We start from the raw sequence: 23,340 nt of genomic DNA on the forward strand, positions 1-23,340 counted from the left end.
AGATTTAAAAGAGGGAAAAAGACATCTCTTTTTTTAAAAAAAATATGAACAATCATTTCAGCCTAAGAGGCAAAAGCTCAATCCTATAGTAGTGTGGGACACACCAATATCTCAACAGGTGGAAAAAAGGATACAGACATAGGAAAAGAACAAGAAAAGAAGGGAAACGAGAGGAGAGAGGGAAAAGAAGGGAAAGGGATAGCCAGATGGTACCATGACTGGTGGAGCAGCTCCATCTCACAGTCCCTGCGGAATTGCCTAAAATACCGCAGGGATTACACCCTGCAGGAAGTTCTCCACTGATCTCCTATCCAAGTCTAACCCGGGCTGACCCTGTTCAGCTTCCGAGATCTGAGAGCTCAGCCATCCAAACCAGCCCACGTGAACCTCACAACGACCCACGCGTGCTCATGCAAACCATAACAGCCCCTCCAAACTGCACCCCACGCCCCGCCCCGGTCCATGCTGCCCGCTGTTCCCCTCCCCCCGTTTCCATAGCGACGGAAGGCTCCTCTCCTCCTTGGGTGGGCGGGGGCTGCGGCCGCCAAGCGTGGAGCAAGCCTTTTGCGACACTTGCAGTCGGAGTCGCAGCAGAGGCGGCTGGCGGAGCCGGTCAGCTGATCCGCCGGGGGAGGCGGCAGGGCGAGGGAAGGAGCCCCGGGGGCGCCCCCGCCCTCTCCTCTGCCCACCCCCACCCCGGGAAGGGGGCGGCCAGGAGGCAGGGACCGCCGGGAGCCAGGTAGGTCCCCCCTCGAGCTGAGTCAAGCTCTCCTTCTTGCTCCCCTTCTCCTTCCACCGATGCCCCCTTCCAAGGTTGTCCTGCTGCCCTCGGAAAGCGAGTCTCCCTCCGCAAAGTGACCCCCCCCAGTCATCTTCCTGTCCCCCCTCGCCAGTTTTCCCACCCCCTTCTTAACCTCCTCTTCCCTTATCAGGAAACGATGGAAAAAGCCCTCCCACCTTCAGTTGCAAGGGTGGGGGGGTCTCAAACTTGAACACCCCCCCTACTTCCTGAATACCTAGTTTGTGCAAAGTAACCTGCAATGTGGAAATACGCGGACACATGCACACTAATGCACAAACTAGGTATCCAGAGGAAGGAAGGAAGGAAGGAAGGAAGGAAGGAAGGAAAACTGCAGGGGGGAGGAAGGAAAGTACGGTGTGATTATTGGGAGGAAGGGGACTCACTGGAAACAGTCATTTCTTGTTGCTGGTGGAGGAAAGCGGCATCAAGCGGCAGCTGACACATGACCATCCTGTAGGGTTTTTAAGCAAGAGATGTTTAGAGGTGGTTTGTCATTGCTTGCCTCTGCATGGCAACCTTGGACTAATTTGGTGGTCTCCCATCCAAATACTGGCCAGGGCCAACTCTGCTTAGATAACTGAGATCTGAGAAGGTTGAGTTAGTTTGGGCCATTCAGGACAGATGGATAAGCAGAAATGGGTTGCCATTGCTTGCCTCTGCTTGCCATTGCTTGCCTCATAATCCTGGATTACTTCCTTGATGGTCTCCTATCCAAATACTGATCCTGCTTGGTTTCTGAGATCCACAAGATTGGGCTCACCTGGTTTGTCCAGGACAGGGAGATGAGCAGAGATGGTTGGCATTGCCTGCCTTTGCTTATCAACCCTGGACTTCCTAGGTGGTCTCCCAGGACCAACCCTACTTAGCTTATGAGATCTGAGAAGGTTGGGCTAGCTTGAGCCATCCAGGACAGGTGGATGAAGAGAAGTAGTTTGCCATTGCCTGCCTCTGTGTAGACTCTGGACTATTTGTTGAGGGTCTCTGCTTATTAACTCTGGATTTCCTTGGTGGTCTCCCAAACAAATGTTGACCAGGGCCAACCCTACTTAGCTTCTGGAATCTGAGAAGGTTGGGCTGGCCTGGGCCATCCAGGGCAGGTGGGTGAGCAGAAGTGGTTTGCCATTGGCTGTCTCTGTGTCATGACCCTGGACTACCTTGGTGGTCTCCCATCCAAATACTGACCATGGCTGACTGTTTAGTTCTTGAGACCTGACAAGACTGGGCTAGCCTGGTCCATCCAGGACAGGGCCGCTGAGCAGAGGTGGCATGGCATTGCCTGCCTCTGCATATCAACCTTGGACTTCCTTGATGGTCTCCCAGACAAATACTGATCAGGGCAGACTCTGATTAGCTTCTGAGATCTGATTAGATCAGGCCAGCCTGGACCATCCAAGTCAATCCATAGGTACGCACATTGGTCCAAAGCAAAATCTCTAAATCCTTGTGTTCTTCAAGGATCTCTAAATCCTTGTGTTCCTCAAGGATCAACCTTGTGTTGCCAGCTTGAGGCTGGGAAATTCCTTCAGATCTCGGGGTGGATCCTGCGGAGTGTAGGGACAATGGAAAGGAGGGATGTAGTTCCATAAAGTCCACCCTCCAGAATTTGATGGTCTCTGTGTACCAGCCCTGGACTTCCTTGGTGGCCTCCCAAATAAATGCTGACCGGGGCCAACCCTATTTAGCTTCTGAGATTGGAGAAGGTGGGCCAGAGTTCTCCAGGGGAATTGATCCTAGCAGTCTGGAAATTAGTTGTCATTCTGGAAGATCTCTTGGGCCTACCTGGAGATTGACATTTCTAGACTAACCAAAGCAAGCATGCACTCCTTGGTATTCTTCAGAAGTCTTCATCAGGCCCCTGTCATAAGAACATAAGAACACGCCAGCTGGATCAGACCAGAGTCCATCTAGTCCAGCATTCTGCTACTCGCAGTGGCCCACCAGGTGCCTTTGGGAGCTCACGTGCAGGATGTGAAAGCAATGGCCTTCTGCTGCTGCTGCTCCTGAGCACCTGGTCTGCTAAGGCATTTGCAATCTGAGATCAAGGAGGATCAAGATTGGTAGCCATAGATCGACTTCTCCTCCATAAATCTGTCCAAGCCCTTTTTAAAGCTATCCAGGTTAGTGGCCATCATCACCTCCTGTGGCAGCATATTCCAAACACCAATCACACGTTGTTGTCAAGTAATAACTGAGTAATAGCCTGTTAACTTTCAGAGAAAAGTAGCCTTTTTGTGTGTTTTAAGCCATCTAGTGGAGAACACTCTCTTCTATATTTCTGCCCTGAAGCCTATACTTTCTAGAGCACTGGGTCAGATTAATAGGGTTGCAGATATTCCCTGTTTTCCTTCCCGCCCCCCCCCCCCCCCAACCTTGGCTTTTGAAACTGTTGGGCTGTTCAGAAAAGTTATGAATGATCTAGTTATTTAGGAAGTTAATTCTTCCTCCTTCCATCCCATAAAATATGTCCAGCATTTATTCCAGATGTCTTGAACGATATTCATTTTTTTTAAAAAATTATTGTATCATTTGAATTTTACAGTTTATAATAATATCCTTCTTCGTATATTTTCAAACAATACATTTCCCCCCTTTTCTTCCTCCCCCCCGTTTCATCTTCTTCATAGTTTTGTCACACAAACAGCAGTAAGTTCATTCTCTGTAGCCTCTCTTGAACGATATTCAGAGCTATATTCAGGTGTTTATTTATTTACCCTGCTTTCTTTCCCGTTGGAGATCAAAAGCAACTTACAACATCATCTTTGCCGCCATCATTTTTATCTTCAACACCATTTATTCAGTCTGGTAGAACTACTGCTGCTGTACTGTGATCTATGATGTTAGTTATAACTGTGCTTCTTTTCATATCAGCACTTTGTACTATTATGAAACTTATCCTTATTTTTGAAATTCGGCTAACAAAAAATAGTGTGTCAGTAGGGCCATTTGTGTGGTGAGCTGTTTCTGAGGACTAGGTACATTTTTTAAATAATAGTGTGAATTACTACATTGTCCTATGGCTTGAGAGCACAGATGCTACTAGGTTAACACTTCAGAGTCAATAGTGTAGCGATGCTGTAGAAAACCTCAAACTGTAGTGAAGGAAAGAAGAAAGTCTGCCTAACAATGAAATTGTTTGTTAGAGAAACTTGGGTGGGGAGGAGAAACCCCTTGCCAGTGCCTTATAGTCGTTTCAGAACAGACAGTCAAAATACCATAACATTCCGCCTGAGTGTTGGAGACTTATCTGGTGAACCAGATGTGTTTTTACACTCCTGCGGAATGAGCCCTACATTCCTGCTGGGTGACCTTGGGTTGGTCACAGTTCTTCGGAACTCTCAGCCTCACCTCCCTCACAAGGTGTCTGTTATGGGGAGAGGAAGGGAAAGGAGCTTGTAAGCCACCTCGAGTCTCCTTACCAGAGAGAAAGGTGAGGTATAAATCCAAATCCCTCCTCCTCCTCCAGCATGCAGGTGACTCTCTTTGGTAGTTTCTTATCTTCCTTCTGAATCAGGGACTTCCAAGATATGCTGAGGTGCTGCCCTGACTTAGCTGGCCTAAGTTTATTGGAAGGAGACTCTATTCTTTGTCATCAGTTAGTTTGCAGATGTGATTTTCACGGATGTTGAGGTGGCACAAGTAGTAATGCCTGACCTACTAGTAACCCAAGAGCGGTAGGTCATCATCCCTCAAAAGGAAAAGGAGAGTTGCAACTCTGGCCCCTTCCGCACACGCAAAATAATGCATTTTCAAACCACTTTCACAACTGTTTGCAAGTGGATTTTGCTATTCCGCACAGCTTCAAAGAGCACTGAAAGCAGTTTGAAAGTGCATTATTCTGCATGTGCGGAATGACAGTCTGTCTCACGGAGACCTCAGTTGCATCAGGTTGGACATAGCCTGGAGAGAAAAGGAGAAATGGCCCAGTGGAGTGTGGAGAGGCAGCTGGGCAGGTAGGGAATAAGGATGTCGGAGCTGTACAATTGTGCACAGTGAGGTTTCTAGGCTGGAGGGCAGGGAGCTCTTTGTGTAAACTCTCCTGGCTCTTTCATCCATTGTGCCACTGACTCCTTACCTCATCTGTTCCTATTCCATCACACCAGTTCCCTTAAGATGAACGTAGAAGGCACGGCGTGTGGAAATAATGATTCCGATCATGCTAGTGATCAAGGAAAATACAGATAGGAAAATCTTCCTTCCATCTGCTGGGTCCAGTAAGTGGAATTGTGTGTCAAGTCTCTTCTGACTCATAGTGACCCTATGAATTAGTGTCCTTCTTGTTAACAGCCTTGCTCAAGTCTTGCAAACTGGGGGCCGTGGCTCCCTTTATGAAGTCTGTCCATTTCATGTTGGGTCTTCCTCTTTTCCTGCTGCCTTCAACCTTTCCTAGCATTGTTTCCAGTGACTGTTGTCTCCTCCTCATAATGTGACCAAAATATGATAGCCTCTGTATTGACATTTTTGCTTCTAGGGAAAGTTCTGGTTTGATTTGATCTGGAACCCACTGGCTTGTCTTTTTGGCAATCCACAATCTCCTTAAAACTTTCCTCCAACACCACATTTCAAAGGACTCTACTTTTTATCAGCTTTCTTTACTGTCTAGCTTTTATACCTATACATAGTAATAGGAAATACAGTGGCATGAATTAACTTGATCTTGTCAGAGTCATATCCAAAGAGCTGCTATGATCTAGTGCACAGGTGTCAAACTCGCGCCCCTCCAGATGTTATGGACTACAGTTCCCATCATCCCCTGCCAGCATGATGCTGGCAGGGGATGATGGGAACTGTAGTCCATAACATCTGGAGGGCCGCGAGTTTGACACCTATGATCTAGTGGTTAAAGACTGAGATGCAAGAAAGTATGGTTCTGAGATGCAAGAAAGTATGGAGGGACCATCTGGAGGGCCGCGAGTTTGACACCTATGATCTAGTGGTTAAAGACTGAGATGCAAGAAAGTATGGTTCTGAGATGCAAGAAAGTATGGAGGGACCATCTGGAGGGCTGCGAGTTTGACACCTATGATCTAGTGGTTAAAGACTGAGATGCAAGAAAGTATTGTTCTGAGATGCAAGAAAGTATGGAGGGACCAGCCGCTGATAGTGCCCCCCCCCCCTCTTTGGCTCCTACACCTGGGCCTATAACATCTGTTGAGACCTGCCGTTCCTCCCTTGGGGGAAGAATTTGATATTAGGTCATCGGGCACCACCTATGCTTATATTTATGGCTGTATTTTAAATGTTAATGTTTAGTTAGTCTTCGCTGCTTTTATAAGTTTTAGCCAATTTATGCTGGTTTTATGATTGTATTTATTATATGCTGTACACCGCCCAGAGCCCTCCGGGGACAGGGCGGTATAGAAGCCTAAAGTATAAATAAATAAAATAAATAAATATTAACTCAGCTGTGGAGTTCACTGCGTGAGGTTGAGCTTAGTTATTTCTTTCGAAAACGCTGCTACCTCTTCAGAGAACCAGCCTGAGACAGTTCACAAAACGTAATAAACAAAGCAGCATAAATTGGTTAAAAGCTGACTATTAAAAAGCATAGCATAAAAACAACATTAAAAACTTGGCAGCTTAAAACAAGTTTCATAAAAGAGACTAGAAAGACCATAAAAACAATACATGAACTCCTAAATTGAAAGTGAATTGGGTGAAAAGATATGTTTTATGTGCGTAAAAAAATGTAAAAGGGAATCACTTTCCACGGGCTTAGAACTGTCGCTTATGATAGTACGTTTGATGTGTACTAATAATTATGTGCACTAACGACATGTACTAATTCTTTTAAAATGCTTTTAAAAATGGGTGCAAATTAACTTTCAAAGAAATTATTTTGAAAGCAAAGTACATGTGGTTTGGGGGAGGCAAACGCATTGTCTCATAGACTCACAATAAATTTAAATTAGCGCATTGCTCAGAACTGTGCAGTCTGAGGAGAAATAAGAAGTCCAACTGCTTATGTCCCAAAATGGCAGTCTTTGGCAGTTGATTTTGCAAATATCTTAAGTGTGTTTGCATGGGACAAAGTCACATTGAGCTCTGCTGGGCTTAGTTCCAAATAAGATTTGTTTGAGATTGCAGTTTTAGTGTTAGCTGGCCTTCATTTCTCTCCCTTCCTTTGGTCAGTTGTTTCTGAGTTCTTATTTTTACGTTACAGGGTTGTGAATTTTTGAATTGTTCCATCCCAGGCCAGATCAAGGCCATCTTATGTTTTTTAGAGCATTATTGTTTTGGTTTATTGTATTATAAATGTTATTGCTTTATGTCGTTAGTTGCTCTGATCTGACTGTGGTGGGGGAGAACAGGATAAAAACAACCAAACAAATAAAACAATGTAATGTGTATTAATGAATATGCATGGTTTCTAAGCCATGGGTGTATAATCAACTGTGTTCTTCACAAGCAATGATAGTCCTGATATACGCACTACAAATATCAAAGTTTTGAAATGTTTCATACCGTTTCATGACTAAAATCCAATCCTATATGTGCCTAATGTTGTGACGAACTCCTAGCTAATCGCCACGCAGGACTCAGTTATCCGTGTGTGGAACTGAGTCCTGCGCAGTGATTGGCCCACCGCCAGTCGCCTGCTGCCCTCCCCCAACCCCAAACACCAACCCAGTCCTGCCTGCTACCCCTCCCATTCCCGCACATGGTCTACCCCTGCCCCAAACACCAACCCAGCTCTGCTGGGGCAGTGACACCTTGGCCGCTTCCGCACGGTCACGCTGGGGGTTGGGTCAGAGTACATGACGCCGACCCGCCCCCCCCCCGCCCCCCCCGGGACCGTTCGCATGAACGGTCCTGGTAACAACAGGGAAGACGGCGCCGCGGAGCACCGTCGCCCGATCGACATATCTTCCCTGCGACTGTCCGGCGCGTCGCTGAGGCCAGGGGACATGCCACCCTGCCCTGCGTGACTGCTCCGGAGTCGCAGGGCAGGGGGGACGTGTCCCCAGGCCTCAGCAATGCGCCAGAAGGTCGCAGGGAAGATAAGTCGATCAGGAAAGGGGGGAGGGATGGTGCCTTCGGCAGCGGCTGGAAGCCGCCGTTTCCCAAAAACCTCACTTGAGGAGCGAGGTGGGAAAATGGCGGCTTCGCGCCGCTAGGGAGGAGCAAGGGTGGCTGCGAAGCAGCTGCGCCCCCAACAGCTCCTGGGGACGGTGTTTTTGCCGTCCCTAGGGCACTGTAAACAGCCCGTGCGGAAAGGGCCTGTGTCTCCTGCTGGCCTGCCAAGCCTAGCACCAGCTTCCCTACCCACACCTGAAACACCTTCCCTGGCACCAACTTCCCATTCCTCTGCCGTCCTCCCCTTTCTAGAGCCTATTTTATTGGAGCGTAGAATGGGCTTTATTGCTGGTGTTCATATATTCACTCAGCAAAAAATTCGTGTGAAAAACATTTGTCATGTAACTTGCTTCAAACTACATGTTGCTTTAATTTCTTAAAGTTTGCATGCATTGTACCACTTGGTTGAGCAGTGTTTGAAACCTTTTTTTACCCTAAGAATGTTTTCTTCTGTTTGGGAACTTTTTATCTTGGAGGAAGGCTTTAAACATTGCTGAGTGAGGTGGTAGGATACCCGTAGGGAAACATTTTAGTTTTTTTGTAGAAGTTCTGTAACTTGCACAGATTTACTTATTTTCAACGTGGGTAATCATTGCTTGTTTGAAAAAGTATTACATACTTGGCAGGGAAGTACCTATAAAAAATTGGCGCCCTGGGCAAGCAGTAAAAAGTGTGCCCACCTGTGCCAGTGAAATTCCGGCCTACCAGCATCCTTCCTTCTGCCACCCTGCCCACCCTGCTCCGTGCTTCCCTGTGCCTTCTCACCTCTCTTCAGCCGCTTGTGTGTGAGAACAGCACGGAGCCCCTCTTGGAAGAGCAGCCACCCTCCACTTGCTCTGGCTTTCAGTCAGCTAATGTCGCCACAGCATGTGTGGGGGTCCTAAGCCCTCCCCAGCCGGGGCACCAAGCAGCTGTCGGCAGAAGGCATTGGGAACCGTTTGGGTGGCATCTGGCCCGCCTGGAGAGTGTTAAGGTTTGCTGTGCCAACTTGGCGCAGGCCGTACGGCATGCAGCTGCACCTTCTGACTCGGGGGCATGTCCAATTAAGAGCCTTCCAATCAGAGGTGGGATGCAGGCTATTTGCACCTATTTGGTAGAACCGGTTACTAAAATTTTCTCAGTTCGAAGAACCAGTTATTAATGATTAACTCCACTAAGGACAAGGGTACAACAAATCTCGTCAAGTGGGGGATGCAAAATCACCCCCAGGGCCCCCTGCCCCCCATGGCACCCCCCCCCCACATGTGTATGAACTGTATGAAATAATACAATATATAGTAATTCTAATTTTTTTTTGTTCATTGGTATAAAGGTTGGGAAAGTATTATAGGTAAAGATTTTTCATTTTCTTTTTTTCCGTTGAAATTTATATTGGAAAGAGAGTAGTTTAAACTACTCTTTTAGATTAAGGATTTTGGATCTCTTCCTCTGCTAGTTTTCTTTCAAGTGGAATAGATAAAGTAGTTGTAGGAATCTGAAGGGGAAGTAGAAAGTAGGGAGGCAGGGAAATATGGGAAGGAGGGAGGCAATATAGGATGTTTTAGTTGGAGGGCTTGAGAGAGATAGACAATTAGATATCTTTGTAATATGTTAACAATTGTAAACAGTTTTTGGTTTCTCTCCTTACTTATTATTTAAAATCAATCAATATAATTATATAAAAAAAGAAATAATACACTACCTTTCGGTATATTGCTTTTTTAATACTTTAAACAGTCATTATTTGAAACTAGAGGTGGGGTGAAGGGGAACTGCACCTGGGGCGCGTGTGCCCTGCGTCCTTGCCACAGCCCCGCCTAGGCATGCCTCGCCCCCGGAATGCCTGGCCACACCCCTGTCGTGCCCCGCCTAGCCCCATTGGCGCTACGCCACTGTTTGAATCCCACCACCGTTGGAACCTGTTACTAAAATTCCAAGAAGTGGCCTAGCTAATTTTCCAGGTCAGTTCAATCCTTCGCCCTCCTGCTGATAATGATGGGCTGATTACCGATCGCTCCTCTTGATTCGTCCCCATGGCAACCAGGACCGAATCTGCCTACTTAATTTTCTGAAAGCCCTTACACCGGGCAAGCTGAAAATAACGATTTATAGCATTTTGCCCTCAAACAGCTCTCTCATCTGTTATGTCCGCAGTTGCAGAATAAATGTGGTTTTAAAAATCCATTAATACTTTCACTTCTCTATTTGCACAACCCGATTGCGCCAGCTAAGAATTTTTTTTTGTAAATTTGCATTTTTTTCCTTTCCGATCATTTTGTGAAATGATCAAAAAGTCCAACATTTCTCTTTCCCCTGCTCACTTGTCCTATAAAAGCCATCCCACCAATAATGATCCAAGATCTTCTACAGTGATTTTAATACGACCTGGATGTTTCTTGTACTAGTATTGCCCCCTGAACATATCACAGTCTCTACAAAGCCACTTCAACCTTTCCTCCCCATTCACCCACCCAGATGAATGTTCCCCTGAGTGTGGCATAATATTGCTGGTTTTGCTTGAAACTTACTGATTATTTGCACCAGCTCGCGCTGTGAAGCTGCGATAGTGTGTGATGGTTCAGACTTGTGCTAAACAATTATTATAGCATAGTACAGTGGAACCTCGGTTTTCATTGCCTTCGGTTTTCATCGGTTTCATAAGAACATAAGAACAAGCCAGCTGGATCAGACCAGAGTCCATCTAGTCCAGCTCTCTGCTACTCGCAGTGGCCCACCAGGTGCCTTTGGGAGCTCACATGCAGGATGTGAAAGCAATGGCCTTCTGCGGCTGTTGATCCCTAGCACCTGGACTGTTAAGGCATTTGCAATCTCAGATCAAAGAGGATCAAGATTGGTAGCCATAGATCGACTTCTCCTCCATAAATCTTTACATTACAAAGGGTCGCTACCTATCTATCCCTCTCCAGGATCGGGTCTGTCCACACTGTAAAAACCAAGTGGAGACTCTTGCTCACATTATACTTGACTGTCCGAGATATGTGGGTATTAGGAATTTCTCTCCTGGGCTGATCTTAGACAAACTAAGGAGACTTTGACAACTCTGTTGTGGCGCTTTTGTTAAATAATACAGAGGCCGTGCTCTTGGAAAAAGTAGCAAAATTTCTTTTACAAGTGACAGAACTTTCTAAGTAATGTCCAATGCTAGGTATAGATTATCTGTCTGTGTTTTGAATGTACTTTTGATTTGTACTTCAGAAATGTCTGTAACGCTCTGGAGCCTATTTTAATATGCCTAATAAAGGTTATTGTATTGTATTGTAGAAGGCCCCCCCCCCCTTGCTTTCGAACACTAAGAGGACAAGTCGCAAGGCCAAGGGGAAGAAATAGCTTGATCAAACTCGAAGAAAATAATTGCCAAAATCTATTAAAAATACAAAAAGAGGTTTCCGCATACCCTTTTGCAAAAAAAGCTCCTCCTAAAAGTAAAAAATCCTGACTTCCAAAGATTGTTTCAATTCCAGCCATATGGTCAGTGTTTTTGACAACAAAGGGTAAATATTAACAGGTGAAATAAAACGGGTTTTCTTAAGCCAGATCTGTAAGCAAATATTTGGTCATTGCTCTGAAGTGAATAAGGATAGTCAACACAATCTCAAGTCATAGTTCGCCTTGTCCCAAATGAATATCAGCCGAGAAAATAAATTTCCTCCAGCCGGACACTTGCAAATAAGACAGTTTAATTTAACTCCTCTTTCAGGACACCCCCTTCCCTCAAAACTAGGGGGATATTCGATTGATAAGCCTTTATTTGGCATAATACAGTAGAATCTAGGGGGATACTGAGTTTATAAGGTTTGAGATTCAGCTAGGTCAGGTTTTTCCATTCAATTTACTTGTACCAGCTCTTTAGGATTGGTAGCTATGATCTAATTTCTCCCTTTTTCTTAATCTCTCCCCTTTTCTCTCACTCTGGCCTGTCCCCCCCCCCCCCGCCTTTCTCTTAATTACTCCGACTCTGTTCTTGCCAAGGAGCCACCCTTTATCTCTCTCCAAACCTCTCTTCCGTTCATCTCAAGCTTTCTCCTTTCATTGTCTTTCTCCTTTAGTCTTCCTTCTCTCATGTTTTTTAGAGACATTTACACATCCACACAACTCTTTCATGGGCTAGCCACGAGGGAGATGTAATTGGGCATCTTAATCAATTTTTAAAAAGCGATAGTTGAATTAGGACTTGCTTGTATGTAAAGTGCCATCACGTTGCGATCACTTGGGGTTTTCAAGGCAAGAGACGTTCAGAGGTGGTTTGCCGTAGCCTGCCTCCTTGGGACTGAGAGAGTTCTGAGAGAACTGTGACTGGCCAAAGGTTACCCAGCAGGCTTCATGTGAAGAAGCAGGGAATTGAACCCAATTCTCCAGATTAGAGACCATGCTTAACCCCTGCACCGTGCTGGCTCTCAAATTAGAACTTGCCCAAGTAGATATTGGAAATATTTTGACTTTTGGAACTCTTCGCTTGCCATTTGAGTTTTAAACTCTCGTTTCAGTCTTGCCTTCAGTCTCACCGTCTCTAGTCAATAATAGAAGTAAACCCTTTTAAAACAATGGTCTCATTATTTTATGGATGAGTACCATACCAGTCTGCAATCTGTGTATACCAAAGCTTGGGCTATCCAGGGAGAGGGGTGATTCCATCTTGAGCCCACTTACTTGTCTTTTGGGCGGTTTGTGGAATAGCAATCCACATATCAAAGAGACAAATGAGTGAAAAGGAAAGACAGGGTCCTGACCTATATATGTTTCTGTGGCCCTGGAACCCCTTCTGAAGTCTTCGTATACGTTGATAGTGTCACACAGTCCTTCACTACCAACAGTTAGCAGACAAATATTTGTCTGCTACTGTAGCTCTGTCATTGATGTAAAAATATTGATTTCTTCACACAGTTATATTTAGCATTGTAAATCATAGTGAAGCTTAGTCTGTTGTAATCAGCCTATTATCTGTTAAAATGAGCTTGTGGCGCTCCTTGAAAATGAAGATATTGGTGATAAAGGCATTCAAATCCTGTGCTAAAAAATTGGAAGGATGCAGGTAAAGAATATATATATATATCTTCTGATGGTGTAATATTCACCTCGTGAAGGCTTCGTGGCAGTGGTTCTTTATGGTGTATCCTTCTGGTGTTTGCCGGCGACTTTGTCTGGGGGTGACAAATTTTATATTAAAACATGTTTCATTTCCATGTGTGGGCCCTACTGCTTGAATGTTTCAATGAAGTATGTATTATTATGTATAGTGTACAACCTTTTATCTTTAAATGAGCGTGGGAAAAGATGTAGGATCGCAGTAAAAAAAAAGGTCTGTGCTGCTCTGAAAATATTGATGTTTGACTGTGTAGCCGTCCATTTTGGGTAAAAGTCTATAACTTGGAAATTGGCAGTGAAACCTAAAAAGGTAATTGTGCTGCGCGAATGTCTGTTAGAATTTGTTCAACCATGTGTTTAATCCATAGAACATTGTACAGGTACTGCAGATTAACAGCAGAGATCCAGTGCTAGCAATCTGGAAATATGTTCAAATATATACACAGCATGAGTCCGTGAGGATTAGGACTCTTAAATTTGTAACATGGCTGATTAAGAAGTTTAAAATATTTTCCCAGTCTGGGTCAGTGCCTTTGACCATAGTTTAACCCCTACGCTAAGCACCGCTTAATAATGAGAACACATTTCTACAAAGATGTAGCTTAGCTCTTGTTAGTTTATTCTTCCTTGGGATACGAAAATCAACGGGCTGCAGTATTTACAGATCTTTCATGGTTGTGGTTGGTAATTTGAAACAGCAGACAGCAAAGCAAGTACTGTAGAAGCAGAGTGAACCTTTAGCCCGGTTAATCCCTAAGCAGAGTTGTCGTTACCTTACTTACCTGTCTGAGGGTATAATAAACTAAAAGGAATATCATCACACAGGAGGAGAAGTAGGAAGTACAACTCAGGGAGCATGGCCAGGTAACCTTTCATTTTGAAAGATGATTTCGTATTTCAGAACATTGCAGAACTTAAATTTTCATCCTTCTTTCCAGAATCTGATATTTCTGTGGCCCTTAATTTAGCGTTGGAATGCTGGTCAGTTGATGTCCTAACGCAGTGGTGGCGAACCTATGGCACAGGCGCCAGAGGTGGCACTCAGAGCCCTCTCTGTGGGCACGCACAAACAGAGTTCATTGGGGGGGATCCCCCCCCTACACACACATCTAGGCTGACCTGGGCCACTGGGCTTAATTATTAGCATTAAACCTAAGACCTAGTTTTGGGGAATCAGTGTCGGTAACCCTGTTAAGCGCTGTTAAACCCCACTGATTCTCATGCAAAGAACTAAAGCGTGATCCTTTACATGGGAGTAAGCTCGGTTGCTGGCAATGGGGCTTGCTTCTGAGTAAACCCTCCTAGGGTCATGATTCACCCGTTCGAAGAGTTGCACGGTTGCTTCAAAGCAAAGGTAACTACTACCACCAAGCTTACTCCTGCGTAACGCACACCTTGGAGCCAACCATTTTTTCTAAACTAAAACCTCAGTATTCAGGTTAAATTGCCGTGTTGGCACTTTGCAATAAATAAGTGGGTTTTGGGTTGCAATTTGGGCACTCGGTCTCAAAAAGGTTCGCCATCACTGTCCTAACGTGTCTGGTTACTACAAAGTCAAGAATGTGCTTGTATGTCAGTCTACCTCTTTTCATTACATCATGTTTTCTGAAATCAGTGGCAGGAGTGGGGATACTTTGCTCCCGGAGCCTTTAAGGATGACTCTCAAGTGTCTACCTGGTACAAATGCTTGCAGTTATCCCTGTTATAGTGAGAAGTATATGCAGAATTTAGTGAGACATCATAATTTTTTTCTTGTAGTGGGTCCAGTAATTGATTTTGCTGTTAAAGCACAGTTTGTTTTGTGTTTCAATCTGTCTTTGTAATGCTCGTCAGCCATTATCAACATGAGGTTATTTCCTCACTTAAATATTGAAGTCCAGTCTTGTTTTGTGTATTTTGCGTTCTGTGTGTGCACTTTGCATGGCTCGTGTGTGATTGGTTCAAACACGTTCCGTGCCCAAGGGGATATGTTTAGTTTAGATAGCTGAAGGTTGATGTAAACAGAAGAGAAGTGGAATAAATTGGCAAGCTTTTTGAATAAGCTATACCTGATGGCAGGTTTATTGACTTTAAACACTGTATGAGTATCTACAGTACTACCTAAAAGACAGTAATTTGTGCGTGTGGAGGGGGGGGGAGGATTTATAGAAGACAAAAAATGATAATTTAAAGTCAAAATATTTATGCCATTCTGTTTAGTCCAAAGTTTAAATAATTGTTTTCCTTCTGCTTATGCCATTTCATTTTCTTCTTCAAGCAACAGGTTTGTAAGGCTCATTTGAATTGCTTTATAGAGCAATTCAGAGGTTGCAAATTGTTTAACTTTAGCCATCTTTGCCCCTGCAAAGATTAATTGTCAGTAGTACTGTGGAAGGAATCTTAATGAATAAATAATTTTAACCTGCCCAGAATAAAACCAAAGCCGGCACGAGGGATTTCAGAGGATGGGTTTCCGCTAGTATTTAGCTGGCTTCTCTCTTTGTGTGTGTGTGTATTGCATCTGTATGTTACAAACTAGAGAGATAGCTATGCTAGCAGGATTTTTTGGAAGGTTCAAAAATCCAGGGTGATTGGAAGGCTGGTTCATTCCAACAGAGATCCTCCCCCCCACCCCCAAATTCCCACGTTGTCCATTTCCCTTTCCATGCTAGACCCACCAGCAAGCCTGTGTCCCTGGTCATTCGGTTTTGGCTGTCCCATTTTTATCCCTCTTGAAACTTATGCCTGAATACAATAATGGTGCCATATTGTTACAGAGATGTAGAAATGAAATGCTGATTTTAATTAGAAGCAATTTTATTAGAAATGTAAAATTATCTTTGTTGGTTTTGAAGATGATTGGCTGTAATTTGTTGCAGGCCACCCTGAGCCCGGCTTTTGCTGGGGTACAACTGGGGATAAAGTGAATACAAAAACATAAGAATTAGGACTAATAAAAGGAAACACTTCTTCACGCAACGTGTGATTGGTGTTTGGAATATGCTGCCACAGGAGGTGGTGATGGCCACTAACCTGGATAGCTTTAAAAGGGGCTTGGACAGATTTATGAAGGAGAAGTCGATCTATGGCTGCCAATCTTGATCCTCTTGATCTCAGATTGCAAATGCCTTAGCAGACCAGGTGCTCAGGAGCAGCAGCAGCAGAAGGCCATTGCTTTCACATACTGCATGTGAGCTCCCAAAGGCACCTGGTGGGCCACTGTGAGTAGCAGAATGCTGGACTAGATGGACTCTGGTCAGATCCAGCAGGCTAGTTCTTATGTTCTTCTTATGTTCTTATAAGCATAAAAGAGAGGAGGGTCATGTTCCAGAGAGGTAATGCAGGCAGGTGTAGGGGGAGAAATGGATAGTGGGACTGGTGGAGGCAAAGAACCAGGGCAGGCCAAAGAGTGAAATTGGAACAATAAGGGGTAGTGTATTGGCAAAGACTTTCACAGCTGGAATCAACTGGCTGTTGTGGGTTTCCTGGGCTGTGTGGCCGTGGTCTGGTAGTTTTATCTACTTAGGTTGTGCCCGCATTTATGGCTTGCATCTTTGGAGGCATGTCGCAGTAAGATGTGTTTCTGTCCATGTCACAGTGACGCATCTTGCCATGACGTGCCTCTGAAGATGCCAGCCATTGATGGGGGTAAAAGGTTAGGAGCTAAAACTAACAGACCACGGCCACACAGCCTGGAAAACCCACAACAGCCAATCGAGGGTAAGATGAGGAATTTAGTCTGAGCAGTTGCTCTGCACACAGTGACAGCTTTACTACATGGAAGGAAATTTTAAACAAAGGTTACAAGGCCCAAGAAGTGTAGTGGCAAATATTAGGTTGAGCAAGGCCCAGCACAAGCAAAGCTACTTAAGCCACAGATGCCCGTTTGCTTTTCAGTAGAGGAGCTGGGCTCTCAGTTTGTTTGAATGGGTCTTTTGGTAGCTTCCCACCACAGATGCTGTACCATATCAGTAGAGGTAATTTCTAGTAGTGGATTTGTACAAGAACCAGAGTTCTCATGGAGTCGGGGGGACATCTTGCGTGGGTTGCTCCCACCACTCTCCGAGAGGCAGGAAACCAATTTTAGTCACTTCCTGTGTCCTATTCGGCCGCCATCTTCCCCAGTATGTTTCCTGCCTCGCAGAGAGTACACACTGTGCAGCCCACTAAAAGTGATTTGTGAGTATGTTAAGTACTGCCAAATCACTTTTGACTTATGGTGACCCTATGGATTAATGACCTCTAAAACAACCTACTGTTAATAGTCTTGCTTAGGTCTTGCAAACTAAAGGCTGTGGCTTCCTCTATTTAGTAAATCCATCTCATGTTGGGTCTTCTTCTTTTTCTGCTGCCTTCAACTTTTCCTGGCATAATTGTCTTTTCCAGTGCGTCTCACAATATGACCAAAGTATGATAGCCACTGTTATTTTAGTTTTTATGGAGAGTTCAGGCTTGATTTGAACTAGAGCCCACTGACTTGTCTTTTTGGTGGTCCATGATATCCACAAAACTTTCCTCCAATACCGTATTTTAAATTAACCACTTCTGACGTTCTGGAGGTCATTAAGTGAGCTCCCAAAGGCACCTGGTGGGCCACTGCGAGTAGCAGAATGCTGGACTAGATGGACTCTGGTCTGATCCAGCAGGCTAGTTCTTATGTTCTTATGTTCTTAATTCGTAGGGTCACCATAAGCTGGAAGCAACTTAATTGTCACTTAACACACACACAGACACACATGATGTGATATCATCTGCATATCTCAGATTGTTGATGTTCCTTCCACCAGTTTTCTCTCCACCTTTATGTAAAGTGAATCCAGTTTTCCTTATGATATGATATGCATATCGATTGAACAAATAGGGAAATAAAACACATCCTTGTCTGACACCCTTGCCAACTGGATACCTTTCTGTTTCTCCATATTTTGTCCCAGATCACACGTGAAAACAGTCAGGTGTCGTGGCACGCTCATTTATTTTGAAGCCTGCCACAGCTTTTCATGATCCACACAGTTGAAAGCTTTGTCGTAATCTATGAAACACAGACTGATTTTCTTCTGAGGATTCTCTCATATGCTCCAGTAACCAATGTAAATTTATTACTAAAAGTGATAGGGTAGCTTAAGCATAATAGATTTATTTGACTTCTGACTCAATCAGCTGGCTGTTTTATTTGCTCGGAACACCCAGTATCTTCTTGTAATGCAAGACATATTATGGTTTTAAGGTAGGGTACATCAAGATACCAGAACTACTCTGTCTAAATATTTGAATTTGAAATATGTCTGTGCTGATTTTAATAGTATCGTTGGAGATAAAAACTGCTTTATTTTCTCCTTGGAAAGGTCATGTTACTGTATTATCTCTCATGGCAGCACAAATACGGATTTTTAAAAGGCTCTGATAGCATGCCAAATTAGCTGTTTACCACTAAAGTGAAGATGCATTGAGGGATGAAACAATTGCCAGCTGTTGTCCCTTTCTCTGAAGTAGAGTCTGTGTGCGCCGCTCACGTTCAGACAAAACCACAAAAAGGAGGGTGCTGTGGGTTTTCTGGGTTGTGTGGCTGTGGTTTAGTAGTTTTTGCTCCTAACTTTTTTGCCCGCATCTACAGCTGGCATTTTCAGAGGCATGTACCATGACCATTAACATGCCCATTGACCGTTTGTAACTCAGCATGTAAGGTATCCCTATAAAAAACAGACCATCCATATATATATAAAATGTTATTGGCCATTTCATCTGCAGTACATCTTTGTTTTCTTTTCTTTTCTTGAAGGGAGGGAGTGGATGAATAGCTTGTATGTTGCAAAAGTAAAAAAAAGGCAAGCCAGGTCTGTAATTGATTGACAGATAAGGAAGTAGTACAGTTTCTTCATAATACAGCGGTAGCAGCTTTACCACAACCTGCCTACTCTGTTGCCGGAACCAACGCCGCATGGAAGTGCCTCTTCCTCTTGAGGGTTTGAACTATACCAGCTGTAGCCGATCTGCTTTAGTTTCCACATCCTTCTTAAGGAACCCATGGTAAAAGACCTGTCTGGACATAGCTGGAATTCAGCATAATCACTGTGAACCAGTGAAGGATGTTTATTGACGGTGCTAATCTCAGAATTGACAGCCGTTCGACAAAGCAGGATTGATCACGAGGTTTTGCTCTCGGTAATTAAAGCCAACTACCTTTGTATCCCACTTCATAGTGCAGTGTTGTTGGAAGGCTTGAAAGAGTTCATAGACTGAAAGACACGAAGGTTGTCTGTAAATGTATTATTTGGAATAGTTTCTGTGTTGTTACCATTTGTTTTATATTGAACTTCCATCATTTTTGATTTGCAACACGTTTTTTTCCTGCCTGATGTAGCTTTTCCTTGTGCTGTTCTTCGCCTCGACATTGGTTGGCCAAAAGGCAAAATAACAATTTTTATTTTAAGTACTTTTAAAAATTGTTAATCAGTTACTAACTATTGGAGCATTCCGACATCCCTTCCTTGATGATCTTTAATTAAACTGAACGTTTTTCTGGGTGAAGAAAACAAAGTTAGTAATGTTTCTGCAGAGGTATGAGATGATATTGGGTCCAGTTATCCAACTGCTTTAGACTTGATATGGAAGAGATTGGATCTTAGATGTTCAGAAAAAAAAACAAGTTTGCAGAAACAGTTTTACGTCACCTTCCTCCTTCAAATCCCTGTTCTTCTGCAAGATGCCCAGGATATCTCTGTAATAATATGTTTGCTGGTAAGAGAAGCTATAGTAATAAGTTTAGGGTGATATAGTGGCTACAAGCAGTGGACTCTAATCTGGAGAACCAGGTTTGATTCCACATGAACTGTGGACTCTTATCTGGTGAACTAGATTTGATTCCCCACTCCTCCACAGGTCTGCTGGGTGATTTGGGGCTAGTCCAGGGGGTCTGCAACCTGTGGCTCTCCAATTGGCCATGGTGGCAGGGGCTGATGGGCATTGTAGTCCATGAACATCTGGAGAGCCACAGGTTGCACACCCCTGGGCTAGTCACAGTTCTCTCTGAACTCTTTCTGCCCCACCTGCCTCACAAGGTGTCTGTTGTGGGGAGAGGAAGGGATTGTGATTGTAAGCCACTTTGAAACTCCTTATGGTTGGGAAAAGCAGAGTATAAATCCAAACAAACAAAGTAAAAGAGACAGAAGTTCGTCCTCTTCTGTTCTGTATGAGTTTTTGCTCTGTGAGGATGAGTTACTCTGTCTAGTTCCTCTTCCTTGCCATGAGGTGTATTTGTCAACAGCGACCCTCAGCTGCAGGTCTTTGAAGAGAATCAAGCGTTGCTGCGGGGAATGGGAAAGTTCTAAAATCACTTACAAACTTTGTTCAGGAAAGCTTCATTAAACCCATGAGAGATTCCTTCGTTCAGAGGTTATATCAGGGGTTCCCAACCTTTTTGAGATTGTGTTAGCACCTTTAGGATTCTGAGAGAGGTTGGTAAGTGCCACCCCAAAATGGCTACCTGTGAAGGTGGAGACAAACGCAGTACCATCCTCCTCACATCTCCTGGGAAGAGAACATCAACATAACATAAGAAAGAGCCTTGCTGGATCAGACCAGAGTCCATCTAGTCCAGCACTCTGCTACTCGCAGTGGCCCACCAGATGCCTTTGGGAGCTCACATGCAGGAGGTGAAAGCAAGGGCCTTCTGCTGCTGCTGCTGCTGCTGCTGCTCCCGAGCACCTGGTTTGCTAAGGCAATCTCAGATCAAGGAGGATCAAGATTGGAACTCCCAAAGGAGGAGTTCTTGCTCTGACTAAGAAAAGCTCAGTTGTTTACCAGTCCGTTTCAGCCTCCAGTGGAAAATCCTTTCGTTTGAATGAGGGAAGACAACAAGCCGTACCATACAGTGGTTCCACAGACTTTCTGAAAAGCTAAGAAAGCGCCAAGGGACGGGCCATGGGACTGGTGGGGGCCATGTAACCCACAGACACTTCCTTAGGAAACTCTGATTTATATATTGGCTCAGTAACGTTATTAAGTCAAAGTTCTGCTCAGAACATGAGTTCGATCCTGATAGAAGTTGGTTTCAGGGAGCCGGCTGAAAGTTTACTAAGCCCTCCATTCTCCTGAGATTGGTAAAATGAGTAACCAGCGTCCTGGGAGTAACATCTGGATGACTGGGTAAGGCAATGACAAACCACCCTGTATACAGTCTGCCTAGTAAACATCGGGATGTGATGTCACCCCATGGATCAGTAATGACCTGGTGTTCATTCACAGGGGGACTACCTTTACCTTTTCAACCTTACGAATGATGTGAGTTTGAACAGTTTCCTGTTCTGCTGAGCTGAAGTTGAAAACAATCTTTCTGTTTTTCAGGCGTGAAAGCGTCATGGCGGGCAACAGCCTGGTGCTGCCGATCGTGCTGTGGGGGCGCAAAGCCCCCACTCACTGTGTCTCTGCGATTCTATTAATGGACGACGTGTCAATGATTGTTACTGGCTGCCATGACGGACAGATATGTCTTTGGGACCTTTCGTCAGATCTGGAAGTAAGTGTGAACTGTGTTTTGTGATGCCGTTTACCTAAACTGTATATCTCAACCGTTTACAGGAATGTAATTCAGACTTATTTCTTGACAGGTTTACTCTGTGTTGGACAACTCTGTGTTGTCTATAACTGGGGTTATGAGGGCCAGATATTTATTTATTTATTTATTCAGTCAGTCAGTCAGTCAGTCAGTCAGTCAGTCAGTCAGTCAGTCAGTCAGTCAGTCAAATTTATATACCGCCTTCTCCCGAAGGGCTCAGGGCAATGTCCAACCTTTACCATAAAAACAATAAAAACAATTAACAACAACCAATATCCAATTAATAAGAACCATTATAACTTACAGATGGCTTCAGACCCCCCCCCCCTTTACTTGTACCCATGGGAGGCCAGATGTTCATTATATGGGGAAAAGTAAATAGTACCCCGGCCGGCCAAATGCCTGTCAGAACAGGTCCATTTTACAGGCCCTGCAGAAACTCTGTAAGTCCCGCAGGGCCCTGATCTCGCCCAGGAGCCTGTTCCACCAGGTAAGGGCCAGGGCTGTAAAAGCTCTGGCGCTTGTAGAGGCCAGCCGGATCGCCTTGGGGCCAGGGATCACCAGCAGGTCTGCCTCCGATGAGCGGAAGGGCCTAGAAGGGCGATATATGGAGAGACGGTCCCTCAGATATGACATAAATATGACTTGGTCAGGCTGGGCCCAGATTGACATGGGAGGGGTGTGTGGCTGCCTTGGCTTTTGAACCCATAGGGAGCTCACAGCCCAGAACAACACTGAGGAAGTGATTGGGGGGGGGGTAGTGGGGGGAGGAAAGGCTGCCTCAGCTGGAAGGCCCGCAGCAGCCTCATCAATCCTGATAAGCACTGGGGGAGGTGGTCAGTACTCGGGTGTTGTGGCTGCCTCAGTGGGTGATCCTCCGGCACGCTTGCCATCCCATATCAACACTAGCGTGAAAGTGTGTATGTGTGCACGTGCGCACCTCAGCTGGTGAGCCTATTGCAGCTTTCCAGGCCAGACTGGGAAGGTGGGGGGGGGGTTTGCAACAGCTGGCTCAGGGACCTGATAAACCCCCTCAGTGGGCCAGATTTGACCTCTGGGCCACATGTTTGACACCCTAGTACTGTGGTGGCGAACCTTTGGCACTCCAGATGTTATGGACTACAATTCCCATCAGCCCCCTACAATTCCCAATTGGCCATGCTGGCAGGGGCTAATGGGAATTGTAGTCCATAACATCTGGAGTGCCAAAGGTTCGCCACCACGGCCCTAGTATATAATCTGATAATCTGTTGGGAAAGCTTGTTGCAGTGTATGTACTTCTTCTAAAACAAAACCTTGCAGCTTGTGCTGATGCATAGCAATTAATATATGTTATTGATATTCATGGGCTTGTGTGTGTAGGTGGGTAGAGTGCTGATTTTAAAAAAACCCATTAAGCCGTGGAAAATCAATGACCCAAGCTGAAAAGTGACTCCATGGGGTCACTCCCTCCCCTCCTGACCTTTGGGGTCACCCCACGAGATCCATTTAACATGAATAACTAATGTAGATATCAATCCCAGGACTGTGAAGTGTTTCCTAAATTCTGATTTTAAAACTGTACATATTATTTTGTTGTAAAAAAAAGTTAAGGGTTATATGTGCTGAACCTTTGAAAACCCGGCCGGCTTGTCAAAACTGCTGATAAAACGGCGTGCTGCAGACACCGCTCAGATTTTCAGAATCAGAAAACTTGCTGGTTTTGTTTTGTTTTGGTTTATTAGATTTGTATGCCGACCTCCCCCGAAGGGCTCAGGCTTTTCATTTTACATAAGAACTAGCCTGCTGGATCAGACCAGAGTCCATCTAGTCCAGCACTCTGCTACTCGCAGTGGCCCACCAGGTGCCT

The 23,340-nt window shown here is 44.8% G+C and overlaps 1 protein-coding gene across 1 annotated transcript in view; it reads left to right on the forward strand.

Annotated features, from left to right (window-relative positions):
* The first annotated feature begins 587 nt into the window (after nt 1-587).
* Nucleotides 588-23,340, forward strand: part of WDR7 (WD repeat domain 7) — a 40,690-nt gene continuing 17,937 nt past the window's right edge. The window contains exons 1-2 of the mRNA XM_048504331.1: nt 588-739; nt 21,281-21,452. Coding sequence (XP_048360288.1) covers nt 21,294-21,452 — 159 coding nt within the window. The 5' untranslated portion in view covers nt 588-739; nt 21,281-21,293. The remainder of the gene's footprint in view (nt 740-21,280; nt 21,453-23,340) is intronic.

The sequence above is a fragment of the Sphaerodactylus townsendi genome, linkage group LG07 (genome assembly GCF_021028975.2).
Source record: "Sphaerodactylus townsendi isolate TG3544 linkage group LG07, MPM_Stown_v2.3, whole genome shotgun sequence".
In the NCBI taxonomy this organism is placed as follows: Eukaryota; Metazoa; Chordata; class Lepidosauria; order Squamata; family Sphaerodactylidae; genus Sphaerodactylus; species Sphaerodactylus townsendi.